A 17,071-nucleotide genomic window follows, 5' to 3' on the forward strand; every position below is an offset into this window, starting at 1 on the left:
AAGATTTAGAATCCAGTCGTTCAATTTCTGCTTCTGCAAAGTTATAAACTTTTGATTGAATTTGTTTTGAATCAGAAAAGGAAGAAGAGGTGGAAGAGATAATAACCTTGAGTCGAAGATAGGCTGGACTGGAGAAAGAGAGCTTGTTCTTTGCCGTCGATCGAGCGAGGCGAGGAGTCGAGCGGGACGACGCGAGAAAGAGGTAGTCTTAGCAGTCCGCTGGTATTTGGGGGGCTTCGCTAAGACCAGCTAGAGAGCTCCTTAGTCCATGTGAGTGAAGTTTAATCCCGCTAAAGCTAGTCCATTCCTTTAACAAACATGAGACTACACTAATTCTTAATCCAGTTTAATACAGTGAGACCTAGTGAAGGCAAACAAATAGGTTTTGCAAAAACCGTATTTAAATTTAAGGGCTTAAATAAGATTAGTTTTTTATTATAACCCGGATGGTTTCATAAATCTGATTTTAAGTTCAAAATTTATAATTCATTACCACATCATGTTCAATGCATTTGCCCATGTTTATTACTTTTGAATTTTTCCATCTAGAATTCAGTACTTAATCAAATCAAATACAGCAATTTAAATTGGAAAGTTTTAAATGAACATTATTAATGAGAAACTATATATAGCATTAAGATACAATCAACTATAAAATATTTATAAGTACATAAATATATATATGTTCATGTGGATAGCAGTATAGGTACACAAAGTATATACATAGGTGCAATATATCAGTCCATAAATATATACAGGTTCATAGTGTAGGTACTCAACTATATGTGAAAAAAGAAGTGTAGAGATAGTTCACAAAAAAAAAAAAAAAAAAAAAAAGATCTTAGACAAAAATATTGCAATGTAAATCATTACTATGGTACCGGTATACACGTTAATGTAATTATTTATCGAATTTGAATACAAATTAAAGTAAAAATCTTCTTTCATTTCATACTCAATTTTTTTTTAACAAATGATATTATCTACATTAAAGGGGAGGGGGGGGGGGTGGGCTAAACCTTACAATGTGCTAACAATAATGCGGTTCAAATTCATTTTTGGCGATAATCGAACCTAAAACCTCTTACTTACAAGAGAAAAGGAATACTCCTAGACCATAATACTAAATGATTTTTTATACACAAAACTATACAAAATAAGTCAATGACATTAGTAGCTAGATTTTAGGTGGTATATAGAAATAGTTGAGTTGGATATAAAGGCAAAGGACCAAAATCAATATTTAATCTTATCCCTAACTTTTGTGAAAAAATTGATCTTAATTAAGGATTATTAGCCTCTTGCCACACAATCACCTATGTGATTTGGATAGTTTGATATCTTCTTTGGAGTTTCTATCCCTTTACCTATTGTTGACCCTAAAAATTACAAAGCCTACGTGGCGCGCAGGCCGAATAACTAATAAGCTAACTACGTCATTCGGTTGAATGCAGGGCGTGCCAACTCGTCGGCTGAGCTCAGCCGAGGAGTAAAATTTGTTGATGTTGCGTTGAGTGCGCTGCTGAGTTCTTTATCTTGCAACTGCGGCCGAGGAAGGAACAAATCTCGGCCTTTGGATTCTCGAGCCTGAAGACAAGGCTGCTAGTTCTGCGAAGTTCACAAATCGTCGGCGCCGGATTCGGTCACAGTGATTATATTTGTGAGAGTATGAGCACGTCAAATCGATACCATAATGTACAGACACAAGTATTCAAAGGTGATGTATGTCTTGATGGTGAATGTGGTTCGGCCGTCAGAATGCCGAACTCTGAAACTCACTTGTGAGTATCCAATCATAAAATCACTTGGCGTTCAATGCGCCGAATGTCATAACTCATAACACCTTATTTCGCCGAGAAGGCTAATAAGATGACCTCTGCCAATAAGGATTCGGAAACCCTTTTCGATCGAGACTTGGATAGGTAACCAGTCAGCCTCGACGCAGTGTTGTTTATCCAAACTGAATGTGCTCCTCAGTCAGCTGATTCTACGGCAACAGTGCTGTTTATCCAAACTGAAGATGTCGGCGGGAAAAAGAAAATAAAAAAAAAAATCTCAAGATGTTTGAGAGGTTTTGCGCAGGGCAATTATGTGTTGAATTGGAGGTCTTTGAATTGCACCCTTATTTCTCTATTTATAGCAACAAAAACCCAAGCCTAACCATACTCGAACTAGGACTCCTTACCTCAATCCATCTTATCTCAACCAATCCCACTTCTATTAGGACTTTGAACTCACCCCCTTTTGAGGCCATATTCATTGTTGGTCAAGAATCCAAATTGCACTAGGACTTAACCACTTCATTCATCTGCTTCGCAATAGGGCCCATCTACTTTCTTCATCTGGAATATTCTTTTCCAAACAGGGCTTGGCCGACTTTTAGCTAGGCGCCCATGAACCGGCTGGTTTGTAGCAATCCTTGAACAGAGTTTCTGGGCCGAGAACAATTCCATACTAGGCCCAACCCAATAATTTTAGGTCCAAACACCTATATATAATATAGATAAACTAATTTCATGCAATAAAAAACTGCCATGGGAAACAACGTTGGCAGAATATCATGGTAATTCTTGAAGAACACAGCAGGTATTTGTGTCCATCTAAAACTTGAAGCGCGTCTCCGCCACTATAAGTGCATCACGTGGCATTAGGTGTTGTGCGGTCGTCTAACAGTACTATTCGGCCACTTAGTACAACGATTTAGTAGTATTCTTTTTTATTTGTAAGAAGGAGGTTTTATGTTTGATTCTCACCAAAGACGAATTTGAATCACATTATTGCTAACCCATTGTGAAACTAAATTCACCCATTCATCCTTAGTGCAGATAATATCATTTACTCTCCTAAATTCACCACAATCCCCCAATCCCCATCACACACTCAAAACAAAATTGTATATATAGTATTTAAATGTGTAATGGTATAAATTAATTAATTTTCTGCCTTCCATTTTGTTAAATAAAAAGTTAGTTGTCCCATATATAAACTATGTATTAATAGAACTTTAGTTGTCTACTAAAATCTCATGAAATTATCATTCTAACCCTGTAACTAAAAATGAACAGAAATAAAAATTATGGGCAATTTAGTAATTACAACAACATAAAATTTTAATTTTTTTTATTAAAGCATCCGATACATGTGATATATTAAAAAAAAAAAAAAAAAAAAAAAACCTCTCTCTCCTCTCTCCCAACTCCCATGTTCTCACTCACTCTCTCCCTCTCTTTCTCTCCTTCCCATTTAAAAAAATAATAATATTCAGAAACACAAAGTGTGTAGGCATATGCTATTTATTATTTATCAAGTCATGATGTTAATTATATTCCTAATATTGATCAATTTTATTATGTCGTACACTTAAACAGTAAGAGTTGAATTAGTTCATACTAGCATTTGCCTACACACTTTGTGTGTATGAACATATTTTTTTAGAAAATGAGAAGGAGAGAGGGATAGAGAGAGAGAGAGAGAGAACGTGGGGGGGGGGGGTGGGGGGGAGTGGGAGTGGGAGGTTTTTGTGTTAGAGAACGTGGGGGTAGTGGGAGGTTTTTTTTTTTTTTAATAAATATTGGAGGTATTTTAACATCACGTGTAGGTGAGGTTTCAATAAAAAACAGTAAAATTTGGATCTGTGAAATTATATTATTGTCCATCATTTTTTTTTTTTGTGATAGAAGACTAAGTAATCTTTTCACCCTCTTTTAGTTGACAAAGATAGTTTCATTAATTAATAGAGATACAGTTACGTTGTCTACAAACTCTTGGTTAGTTGGACAAAAATTGGTCACCTCATAGACTATATCATAAATATGGTAAGGACTTCTGGAAGGAAAAAAAATTGTAAAAGTGATTAGGGATGAATGGCCAAAAAAAAAAAAAATGCAGTAATTTATTTGGATAGTGTTATCCACGCACCTATTTTTACTTCTCACATAGTCCTCTCAATTTCTAGCTGTCCGATCAAATAATTTGAAGAATAATAACAAAAAATTAACAAAGGTGTATATAACGTAAAAATGACTACGTGAATAACACTATTTATTTATTTTTGGTACATAAAATGGGTGATATATGCCCTATTGGGTTCTCAAAATAGTAACCAGTTTGTGATGTGGTTAATGGGGGAATGAATTTGGAGACGATTTACGGTTGGTTCGGATAGGGTATGATCTGGGTCGATCTTATCCTTATTAACCTTTTATGCAAAGTCCAGTGTTTTGCTCCAAAGCCAGATAAAGAATTAGAGATAAGATGGAGGCTTTCGTACTATTTATGCTTTGGTTTACTTTTTAAGAACGGGTTTGAAGTCATTATTCTTTTCTGTTTTGTTTGAAATTTCACTGCCTTAATATTTGCATTTTTTGCGACAATTGTGATTGGCAATTGTTCCAACGCTCACAATAGAAGGCCTAAGTTGAATGCAAAATTATAGCCCACATTTTGCTAATATTACTGCATGAGCCAACCCAAAACCCTAGTAGGGATATGGAACATATTTGTTGGGTTTGGCATGTTTGACAGCGTTGCTTTCTCTTGGTTAAAAAGTCAACATATTTTTGGATGGGTTTGGTTCAATATTTTTTATTTTATTGCATAATTTCACAAAAGGAGTAACCATCTTCGTAGAAAAAAAAACATAAACTAAAAAACAAAAAATAATTACAATAATAATGCAACCCAAAAATTTGATTAACCACCACTGGATGACCTAGTGGTTAGAGATGAATTCCACGCCTGTATTCTACATGGCTCGTCCTGTGATGGATTTCTAGCTCTGGTAAATCATACGATGGTGAACAAGGGGTGGATGAAATGCTTTATCCTCCATCAAGCTACAATTGAAACGCTAGTAAGCAAAAACAAAACAACTTTTTAGATGGAATGCTATAAAATTATCGAGACTTTATACAGAACGCAGAAGTAAAAGTGGTCATTTCGAAATGATCTCTGACCTTTAAACCAGGCTATTACCAGGCTCTGGTTTTTGAACTCCCCTGTCAATCATTGATTTTCTCACTCGTATAACTTCGTTCCATTCGCCTGAACTTGCGTACATGTTCGATAGAAGAACGTATAGTCGCTGCTGTGATCTGGTTCCAGCTCCAAAAGATGACCCCTCACCTTCTCTCCGAGCACAATATCACCGTGCAGCCGACATGCTCCCAACAATGTCCTCCATATAACGGCATTACACTCCATCGGCATGCTCTTTATCAACCTGTAAGCCTTCTCCACGCATCCAGCTCGCCCTAACATATCCACCATGCATCCGTAGTGCTTCATTGTTGGTTTGATATGATACTCTTTGTTCAATACACCAAAATACCTTCTTCCTTCATCAACCATCCCTCCATGGCTACAAGCACACAAAACTCCCAAGAAAGTTACTTCATCCGGCATCTCAAGCCTTTCCTTCAACATCTTCGAGAACAATTCCAATGCATCGTCTGCACGCCCATGCGTTGCATACCCCAGAATCATCGTGTTCCACGACACTATGTTCTTCCCCTTCATCTTACAAAACGTCTCATATGCTTCTTCAAAAGCTCCGCACTTTGCATACATGTCGATAAGCGAATTAGTCACCGTCACACTGCTACTAAGATTCAAACGATTAATAAAAGAATGAACTCTCCTCCCAAAATCTAATGCACCCAATGTAGAGCATGCCAAGAGGGCCACAACCACCGTGGCGTCATCAGGTTCTGTGCCACTGTTTACCACCCGTAAAAACAAGTCAAGTGCTTTCTTGTAAGTGAGAAGTTTTAGGTTTGAATCTCTCCAAAAGCAAATTTGAACCACATTATTGCTAGTTCATTGTGAGGCTAAGCTTTCCCCCTCCCCTTTAGTGTAGATAATATCATTTGTTTAATATATATATATATATATATATATATATTTCAATTCTAATGTTTCTATAAAAAAACAAATTCTATATATGCATAACTTAGTTAAGTACAAATTTGAAAAATATCCTAAGTTATTTTCTGTTTTGGAGAATACTATGTCTTATAATAGACTTTCTTTTTTCTTAGTTAAAAACTTAATATCTTTGACATATACCTTCCTTTAAATTCTTCTACATTTATTGCTTAGTATTGTGTTACAAATTTGACTTTCAAGCTAAGTTTCGTACTCATAAATATACCATAGAAGAAAAAAAAAATGTTTTAAACACCAAAAAAAATGTCTCGTACGTGAAAGTGCCCTATTTTAATTTTCCCAAAAAACCCCTGAAATTTCATAGCTGCCCCTAATTCACGATTAGTATATGAGATATAATATATGTGCATGTGTATTGATACACTACTACAAAAAACACTTTGCACGACGAAATAAGATTTGTTGCGCAAAGTATGATTTCGTCGCTCAAAACCTTACGAGAGAAAATTTTTGTCACGCATGATTAGTTGCATAAAGCTCGTTACCAAAGTGTTTGCGTGACAAAAATAAATATTTGTCCTACAAACTTTTTGGTTTTTTATTTTTTTATTTAATTGAATTAATTTAATATTTTGCGCAACGAAATAAAATGTTTGTGAGGCGAAATATTTTGTTGAGCAAGGTATTTTATTTATTTATTATTATTTCTTTTATTTTAATTTAATTATAGTAATTGTTTGCATGACAAAATATTTGGTAGCGCAAGATTTTTCGAATTTTTACCTTTTTAATTTAATTTAATTGTATCTTTATTTTTTTTAATTACTTTAATTTAAATTGACATATTCAAAATAAAATTACATATGAAAAATAGTGATCAAATTATCCAGAATATATATTATATTAAAAATGTACACATAAATTACCAAAGTACAATAATAAAATCCTAATACAAGTCTAATGTGGTGGTAGTGACAGGGGATATGGTCCGATAACATCCTAATCCTCAACTTTCACTGTCAAAGTCTCGACAATTCCCTACGAACAAAACAAAAATGGTCAAATAACAAAAAAAACAACATAAAATAATCCCAAAAAATGGGCATAATCTCTCCTAAAATTGGCATACCCCAAATCCTACCCCAAACTCCACCCCACACCAAACTCAATTAATTAACTCCAAAAACACATATTAATGAAAAAAAATTAAAATTTGGGGAGAAAATACCTTTTGGCAAGATTGAGAGTGAGTGAGAATGAGAGAGAGGAGTGAATGTGAGAAAGTTAAAGGAGATAGTGAGAGAGAGATGAAAGAGTGAGTAAGAGCAAGAGATAGAGAAGAGAGAGTGAGTGAGAGTGAGAGATAGAGAAGAGAGATTAAGTGAGAGGAGTGAGTGTGAGAGAGAAGGTCGGATTTGGGGAGAGGAAAAGAGAGGAGAGGTAAGAGAATAGAGAAAGACATTGAGAAAATTGTGGATGAGTTATTTTAGTTTTAAAAACCGTATCACTTTGGGCGACAAAATATTGGTCGCGCAAAGTCTTAAAAGTTTAAAAATAAAATTTCCCACATCCCATTTTTGGCACCCGCCCAAATTTAAGGATTTTGCGCGACGAAATATATGTTCGTCGCGCAAAGAAAATAATTTAGTTCAACAATATATAATATAAAATTAAATAAAAAACAAGTAAATAGGGTTTGGGCGATGAAAATTTGATCCTTGCCACGCAAAGTTTTTTAAAAAAAATAAAAACTTATGAAAATAGCTATATTTTAAATTTATAATATAAAATCAAATAAAAAATAAAAAATTGGTTTAGGCGACGAAATATTTGGAGTTCGTCATGCACAGGGTTTTAAAAAATAATTTTTTATTTTTGTAAAGACTTTGCGCAACGAAATTTTAAATTTCGTCATGCGAAGGCACTTTGAGTAATGATGTTTGTTTCGTCGCGCAAGACTTTGTGCGACAAAGTTCATTATTTTATCGCGCAAAGTGATTATGTGCAACAATGTGTGTTTCGTCGCCAACGGGGTTTTTTTTTTTACTACTGATATGATACTTTCAAGTGTAAACTCTTCATCCACCTATACTGTAAAACATGAATTGGCTATACCAAGTTACGATATTCTAGTGCACATAACAATTAGTTAAAACCTTAACTAGTTAAATGGAAATATGCATTGGTCTCCTTTAATATACGTCGTTTAACTTCATCATCATATATACGATGGATTAGTTGAATCAAATTGTCAGTCAAAGTATTAAGTTTGAATTATTAATGAATCGTTTAATTAGTTGATGAAATCCTGTTAAACTAGTTGCTAACTGATATTTTTCAATGAGTTGTACATTTAAAAGTTTATTTTTTCAATTAGCATTTGTTAATTGCATGAGTTTTATTTCTTTTTCTTTGTCTCTTGCCTCTCTTTCTCAACTACTTCCCTAGCCCCTACTTAAATATGATTTATTTACATAATTAAATAAGCTGCCAGTACTACATAATAATATTTTAAGACTATGTGTTTAACAACTTAATTACAATATTCAATTTGTGGCTTTCAAACAAAATATTTTAGTTTGTGGAATGTTTATTCCTCTTCTTTATTTGCTTCAACTTTTGCATACAGATGGAGACACGTCTGCAATAGCTTACTTCATATCAGATTCTTGCGGGGTCTTGCTTTCTGGTCATCAAAATCTGCTGAATATAATGTGAAAACAACACATTATTTTACGTAATGATCTTCTCTTGATTACTTTATTAGCTTGCTTCTGTTTGACTGTCAGTCGGTCAGTAAGTTGATTTAAGGATGGCTTAAACTAATTAGCTGCTGCTCAGTTAATTTAATTTCTTCAAGATGATTTGTTCGTTACAACTAATGAATAGCGAGTCAAATGAAAATTGCCAAGCATCATAATCTCTCCCTAATACGAGGAATTTGGATCAGACCAAATCATCTTAGAAATCAATATAACACTACAATTTTTTATCTTTCTAATTACTAGCCAAATTTTTTTTTTCCTTCTTTTTTCTCATTTTGCAAGGGATGACAACAGGATTACGGGAGTATATTTATGAATTGGACAATGAATATATATACAGGGGAAATGTTGTACTGCACTTAGGTCATTCTCACACACTCTTTCACGTGCATCAATGACAAATCAAACACATAGGGTGACGTGGATATGTAGGCGAACACGCATACTTTTATACCATAAAAGAAGTTGAGGTTGCACTCCAAAAACAAAGGAATTATCTTGTCTCCGCAATGGATAAGGATGGGTTCCTCCTTAAGTCACTACATATCCGATTTAATGGAACTTCATGTCTATAGATTAAATTCCTTTCATATTATAAAGCACTTTTTAAAAATCATCTTTGTAAAAAATAATAAAATTTGGGATTGTTTAGTCATCAAACTGTATAAAAACTAATGGATGGATTCTATTTGCTACAATTGATTGACTAAACAATCTCAATTTTAATTAATGTTTTGTGGAGATGATCTTTACAGAGAGCTAGATTTATTATATTAACGGTTCCAATTATAAATATAAAATTCTATGAATCAGTCACTAAACGAATTGAGAGGAAACTCTTCAATCTTGAAAATCCCATCATTGCTAAAAAAAAACAAATTGACAATAAAAGAAATTATAAACTCCTGCAAGATTTTTATCCATCAACTCCGGCATGATCTCCACATCCTCACAAGTGGTTGGGTGCATTATATATAAAACAAAATTTCTATCCATCAATCCACAACTCCTTTAATTTCTGCCTTAATATTAGCCAACACGAACTGCTTATTAATTCTGAATCCATTACTTTTAAAATTAGATGGATCCAAAGATCAGAAAATGGCAAGTTTGAACCACAATTTAGGTCAGCTTCAACATATATATATAAAATCACTGCAATCACATTCCAAGTTAGGCAGATCGAGCCATGAAATAGTCAATCATCCACAGCTTGACAGCTTCAAAATAGAACCACTGATAGTATAAATGGAGATCTTCATCTTCATATCTCTCAAAGCAAAAGTTTACTTGCATATATATTGGTCTTTAATATTTTCAATCAATTCAGCCGACCTTTGCCTAACTCAATATTTCTTATATGGTGATATAATTCTCTCATCCTGGCTTCTGGACCAACCCGTCCTTGCCACATATGTGTTTCTTTTCACTACCACATGTTGCAACGAAGGCAACCGGACCCACGTAAACAGTCAAACCCTAGAGATGATTAATTAAACGAATCCAGTTTTATTATTCTTGTTCTAAAATCAGGGCAATAATTTTCAAAAGAGAGAGATACCTTATTCGTGGTTGGTTTTGTGATCAGGTGCGGCAGTGTCCATTCTTTCATTCTTGGCACATACGTGGCATGATGTGCACACCCATGATCGGTCCATTTTTGAGGTGACCTACATGATTGAAATACCACGGACAAGCTAAGGGCATGCGTGTCCAGTCGTGGTTGGAAGTTTGGAATTGTTTCCTGAAAAGGAAAGGCCAGTTTCGCTAATTGTGCAAAAGTTGAAAGTGAACGTGGGCGTGCATGCATTCGATATACAGATTGAGATTTTTATTTTTTGAGAAGAGAAAAATAAATAAATAGTCTGGGGAAACAAATACTTCAGAGACTTCCTAAAAAAATAATAATCCAATAATTGGAAATATTTTAGCACCTCAAAATAGTGCTCAATCTCTCATTTCTCACTTATTTTGTACCGTAAGATTACTATTTAGAAGTGTTAACGACAAGTTACGTTATAATTCTACAAATTAAATGATTTTAGGCATGTTGGATTTGTCTAATTAGTCGACTGTAGAAAGTAAAACAAAGATATATAGGCCTTTTAAGTTGATTAAGATTCAAATTGGCAAAGAATGCGATTAATTAAGAGTCCCTCAACATGAGTGATCAAACAATTACATAAATCCAGATGGCCTCCAGAGTCAAACTCCATTAAACAATTGGTTTTAGGTAGACAACATGAAATTATCATGATATTTTTGCTGATTTGATTTCAACCTTAGAAAGACCATAATATTTGACCTAGTCTTAAATTAAATATGGTGATTAATAGTTAAGAAACGAATGAGTCAATTTCACTTATTGAATTGCCATCAAAATGCGGAACTGGATCCTCTCCTGAGCTCAGGATGGGGATTCTTCTGAGCAGCCCATCCGGGCCGTTGAATTTTGATTCAACGGTTCCAAACAGGAAGCCCGTCTAAAAATTATAATAATTGCAGCCGTTGGATCAAGTTTGAACGGCCCAGATGAGCTGCTCATAAGGATCCCCATCCTAAGCTCAGGATCTAGTTCCTCAAAATGGAGCTAAATTGTAGACTGTTTGCAAGTATTATGTAGTGATCCCTATCAAATAGGGAAATGTTTTGGGGAGTGTATGCAAGGAACACGGGGTGGTATTTCATAATTCATTATATAAATAGAGGAAAGCTTTATTTTTCAAGTTTACCACCACTTGTGTAATGACATGTCGTGTACCATCCCGTGTTCTAGATACTTTAAAAAGTCTCTGTAAAATATGTAATGATATTAAATTAACATACATGCATCACTTGTACAAATTAAGCATTATTCAAGATTTTTATGAAATAAAGTAAAATCAGAATTCAAAAAGCAGGCTTTCATTTAACCATAAAGGAAAAATTACAAACGTTTAAAGGTTCATATAGTTGAAATTGCACTAATCTTCTTAAGAGAGAGGACAAATTAGCTTAATTAGATACATTAACAAATTCATTCAAAAATTTCTTTCACCTAACCACTAACCACTTAATGGCTTTAATCACTACAACTTTTACATGCATCACCCTTGCAACAAGTTGGAACTTTGATTAATTAATATTATTGTTGCCAAGGAGACATCGTATAGTAGTTGTTTTTTTAACGAGAAAGCTGTCATAATATGATCAATCTATCATTAATTAAGGGTGCAACTTGATCATATTTTACACGAACTCACTTAAATATGAATCTAAAATCTCGTTCGACGCTAATACATTAGTATCGCTAGACAATGAACTAGTTGGCAAATAAGTTAGGATATCGATTACAAATAATGCAATTTTTAATATTTAACAGATTAAAAATCATTCACGTCTTGACTACATGGCGCAAATTTGAATTCTGATATTTGACTTAACCTAATTGTTATCATTTTCAGTGATAATTGCATGAAAGTTTTTGCAGTGTCTGTTTCGACCGGAACAGATCCCCTCTGGATCCGGACCATCCGGATCCTCCAGACCTCAAAATTTTGGTCGTTCATGTAAAATCGTGCGGCTGAGGTCACTCTTTCTCTTCAACTTTTCATCATCTCTTTCCCTTCAACATCGTTGCCTTCTTCTTCAACCGCGATCAATGAAGTAAAACTGTAGAGAGAGAAAGAAGAAGAAGAAAATGGAAAGGTGATGGGGAGGGGGAGAGGGAAGTGAGTGATTGTAGGGAGGTCCGCATTATCCGGATGGTTCGGATCCGAATAACTATTCCCGTTTCGACCTTATCTTCCTCTGTTTTTTTTTTTTCCTTTTTTTTTAATTTTTTTTAATTAATTATATATATATGCTTTGGAAAAAAAGGGTCATAGAGGTCCTTTTTGCGTGAATAAAGTGTGCTTTGTCTAATTTTTGAGAGCTGGACACAGCAAAAGTCTTGTAATCTTCTATGCATTCACACAGCTGGTATCACTATATTTGCATAAAATATGTATTTATTTTTGTGAATGCCCTAATTTTATTTCAGCAAAAACAGATTATATTCCAATCTTCTTCTAAATGCTTCACACTTTATTTATTTATTTTTGTCATTCTTTTTGACGTGTGCTGATGATTCAGGTATGCAAATACGAACTGGATCTTCTCCTGAGTTCAGGATGGGGATCCTCCTGAGCAGTTCATCTGGACTGTTGAAATTTGATCCAACGGCTCCAAACAAGAGGTCCCTCTAAAAGTTATAATAATTGTAATTGTTGGATCATGTTTGAACGCCTCAGATGGGCTGTTCATCTTTAACTCAGGAGAGGATCTAGTTCCTGCAAATACAAACAAACATCCGGTAACATCCGAGTCCTATCCACTCATCACAATGAATATAATTTGTTGAATTAAATATAGTACAATTTATTAAAAAACATACAATTAAAAATTTAATAACTTTTTAATTTGTCAAGTAAAGTAATAATAAAATCAAAATAAAGTATTCACAAAGCTGAAACATTGTAAATTGGTGAATCAAAACCGAGTTTTAAACTGTTAGATTTTTGAACTTTTGATCAAATAAAAAAACGAAAATCTTGTGCAGACTATACACCGTATGTCTGGAGCATGGTAAAATTTTCCTAAACTACAAAACCAAAACATATTAAATTGGTGGTAATGAAATCAAAACTACATGCATAGTCTTTGAATGGGTTGTTTGTTTAAATGGTCCAATTTTTAAGATGGGGGTAGAATTATTACAGAAAAAGTTAAAGAGAAGCTAAAACGGCCTACCTAAGTTGCCTTCCATTCCACGTTTCTTGCTCTTCAAAAGCACCAGTATTTAGGGGCTTCTGCTTCCCATAGTGCTTTTCTTTCTCTTAACATCTGAATCCATCTTTCAGCTTATACAACAACTTGTTCCCATGGCTTCTTTTCTTTTATTCCTCTGTATCCAATTACCCGTTCCCTTTCCTTAAGCTTTATTTCTCTTTTGCTCCTTAGAAAAGCACGTTTTGCATGAGTCTTTTCTGGTTCTGCTTTCTATATAAGGTGTTTTAAGATCTGGAAGTTGAAGCTGTTGGTTGGAAGAAGCCATAGAAGTTTGAGAGTTTGTGAGGAGTCTACCGAGGGTGGATTGCGAAAATACTTACTTTTCAATCGGAACCAAGATTTCGAATCAAGGGTTTTAGACAAGAATCATTGGGGTTTTAGGGTATCATAAAAGGAAGAAATGGAAAACGTTCCAGCTGGGATTGTTGAGGAGGATGATCAGATCGATTTGCCGCCGGGATTTCGATTCCATCCAACCAACGAAGAGCTTATTTCTCACTACTTGCACAAGAAGGTGATCGATACCAGCTTCTCTTGTAAAGCAATTGGGGAGGTGGACTTGAACAAGTCGGAGCCTTGGGAATTGCCTTGTAAGCTTCCTAGAACAAAAACTTTAATTTTGTTTTGTTTCTATAACACAATCCTTTTTTATCAAATTTGTTTGGATTTTGTTTGTTTCGATTTGATTTACTTTTTTTATTTATTTTTCAAATGAAGGGAAAGCGAAAATGGGAGAAAATGTGACGATGTGACGCTGAACTCATTAATGTCACAAATAAGAACCCCATGTAGGTTTACTGACTAATTTGACTTGGTGATCAGTATTTTATGTTTTTTTTTTTTTTTAAACATTTCATCTTATTTGACTACGTGTACGTTTACTGACTAATTTGTTGGTATTAGGTATGTGGTTGAGAGGATGGATGAAGATCTTTGGGGAAAAGTTCTTGACCCTGAGAATGAGTACAGAAGACAGCTTATTGATCAAGTTGTTTCTACTGCCTTGCCCGAAAGCAAGAGCCCGGAACAAGTTTCTGCTGCTGTTAAGGCTTTCATGACTCCTGATTTGCCCCATGAGTTAATTGAGCTTCTTGAAAAGATTGTGCTTCAAAACTCTGCCTTCGGTGGGAACTTTAATCTGCAAAACCTGCTAATCTTGACCTCCATCAAGGCATATCCATCGAGAGTTATGGATTATATAAATAGGCTTGATAATTTTGATGGACCTGCAGTTGGGGAAGTAGTTGTGGAAGCCCAACTGTTTGAGGAAGCGTTTGCAATCTTCAAGAAGTTTAACTTGAATGTCCAAGCAGTTAATGTCTTGCTGGATAACATCCGAAGCATTGATAGGGCTGTTGAGTTTGCGTTCCGTGTGGAAGAAGATGCTGTTTGGAGCCAGGTTGCAAAGGCTCAGCTCCGGGAGGGTCTGGTGAGCGATGCTATTGAGTCATTTATCCGTGCAGATGATGCCACTCAATTCTTGGACGTTATTCGTGCTTCTGAGGATGCAGATATGTACCATGACTTGGTGAGGTATCTTCTGATGGTTAGGGAAAAGGTGAGAGAGCCCAAGGTGGACAGTGACCTCATTTATGCATATGCAAAGATTGATAGGCTGGTATTTGCGCCTTTTTTTGTGCTGCACTTTGCAGAATGAATTGGTGATCTGCAGGGTTTTTGAAAAGAATTCTGGTGGCAAGAAAACCCATATTTCTGGATTTATGAGTTTCGGTTCTCTCGGAAAAGAAATCGGTCCTTCTGGCTTACCGCCATTGATGGATTCTTCGCCCTATAGCCCCGCCAAGGCGAAACCTGCTTCCGAGTCCCATTACGTGCCCTGCTTCTCGAACCCTGATCCCACTGATGTTCAAAGAAACCAAGTGAATATTGTTGAGTACATGAACAACAATACTCTCTTTGGTGTTTCTTCAAACACTTCCAACTCTTTCCCAATAATCCCATTTCCCAATTCATTCTACTCTGCTCATAATGCTCCGATTTCGCCGAATTTTCAGTTCCCGTGTTCAAATTTACTGCAAGATCAGTCCATCCTGCGGGCCTCGTTTGAAAACAAATGCAGCGAACATGAGGCAGCCTAGCTTCAAAACAGAGAGAGAAATGGTGAGTGTGTCCCAAGAAACCGGCCTCACAAGCGATATGAACACTGAAATCTCTTCAGTCATGTCAAATCTTAACATGGCAAGAAGGCCATTTGGTGTTCAAGATCCTCCAGCTGCAGCAGCCGGCCTGGATAATTTTTGGAATTATTAATAATTTCAAACCAGCAAAATAAGGCTAATATGGTTTTATTATTTAAAAAAAAAAAAAAAAAAAAAAAGCAGCTTCAGCTAGTATTATTGGTGTGAGTTGATAGTGTACAGATATTCTGAATTTAAAGTGAATATTGAATGAAAGTGAAGCATATAATTATGTAATGCAAGAAATTATATGATGTATTTGTTTTTCTATTTAATTTTTGTGTAAAAACAATGTTGGTGACATATGAGAATTGGATTCAGTTGGTGGTAATGATTTTATTCGTGTATTTTAGTCATTAAAAGTTTGTATCTTTTTTTAAAGTTTTCTGGATTTTAATGAATGCTTACATCACGATTTTATAATCTAATTTTTTTTTAAACTACAGAAGAAATATTTCAATTTGAACACAAATAAATGAGCATACTACCCTAATTAACTTCGGTACGTCAAATCAAGATTTGAACTTAAATATAAATAAATAAGTATACTGCCCTAATTAACTTCGCTACATCGAATCTCCCCAATGAGTTTTAGTATTCTATTCCATGAGTTTATGGTGGGGACTCAGGTAAGTATGCTATTGACAATTTCATTGTCTTTCTTTCAACCCCTCCTTCTCTCTATCACACACACACGTGCATGTCACACTCAAACACAACCATGGTATTTATAAAATTAAAATGTTAGTTATCCAGGTAAAATCATTGGACTAAGGCTTGACATAAAGTAATTCTGTCATTTTATAAATTATTACTTTCTTTGATTAATTAACTTTGACTTGCATGCTATGAAATTTGAATTCATGTATGTTGTGATGTTGAAATGTCAAAAATCCTAATCCTCTATTTTATTGACCATGTTTTCTAAACAACTTCATTAGAAAATAAAGCATAATCAGTTCATAAACAAAATTTGGGATGCTTGTATGTAGGGTATTGCTATCACACATGTCTCAATTTTCGATCGTCGAATCGAATGAAATAAAGAAGATTAATGGCAAAAAATTAACAAGGGTGTGTGGAAGGTAAAATTGTGTGTCAATAGAATAGCACTACTCTATATATATTCACACAACCATTTTTACCTCCCACATACCTTTGTTAAGTTTTTGCTATTGATTTCTTCAACTCATTCGATAGCTGAAAATTGAGAAGAATGTGTGAAAAGTAAAAAAGAGTGTAGATAGCACTACCTAATATATTATTGTTGAACTGCTAATTTGAAACACACGTTTTAAACAAAAATTCCTCTAATACGTAATTTAGGTTGATAATGTGACAACAAAGGATAAAGTACGATATTTAGTCAAAATGATCTTTGAGATTGAGATAACTTTTTACTTTTGTCCCTGA

At 34.6% G+C, this 17,071-nt stretch overlaps 1 protein-coding gene and 1 pseudogene across 1 annotated transcript; one reads left to right on the forward strand and one right to left on the reverse strand.

The window, feature by feature from the left end:
• Nucleotides 1-4,957: 4,957 nt before the first annotated feature.
• LOC125479720 lies at nt 4,958-10,263 on the reverse strand (annotated as a pseudogene).
• A 3,095-nt stretch (nt 10,264-13,358) lies between these two features.
• On the forward strand, nt 13,359-15,209 carry LOC125479787 (clathrin heavy chain 2-like). The gene is made up of 3 exons (XM_048589780.1): nt 13,359-14,050; nt 14,178-14,248; nt 14,364-15,209. Coding segments are annotated over exons 2-3 (756 nt in total). The 5' UTR covers nt 13,359-14,050; nt 14,178-14,246; the 3' UTR covers nt 15,118-15,209.
• Nucleotides 15,210-17,071: the final 1,862 nt, after the last annotated feature.

The sequence above is a fragment of a genome, unplaced genomic scaffold, assembly GCF_019419815.1.
Source record: "Pyrus x bretschneideri cultivar Hongxiangsu unplaced genomic scaffold, Pyrus_bretschneideri_v1 Contig3, whole genome shotgun sequence".
NCBI lineage: Eukaryota > Viridiplantae > Streptophyta > Magnoliopsida > Rosales > Rosaceae > Pyrus > Pyrus x bretschneideri.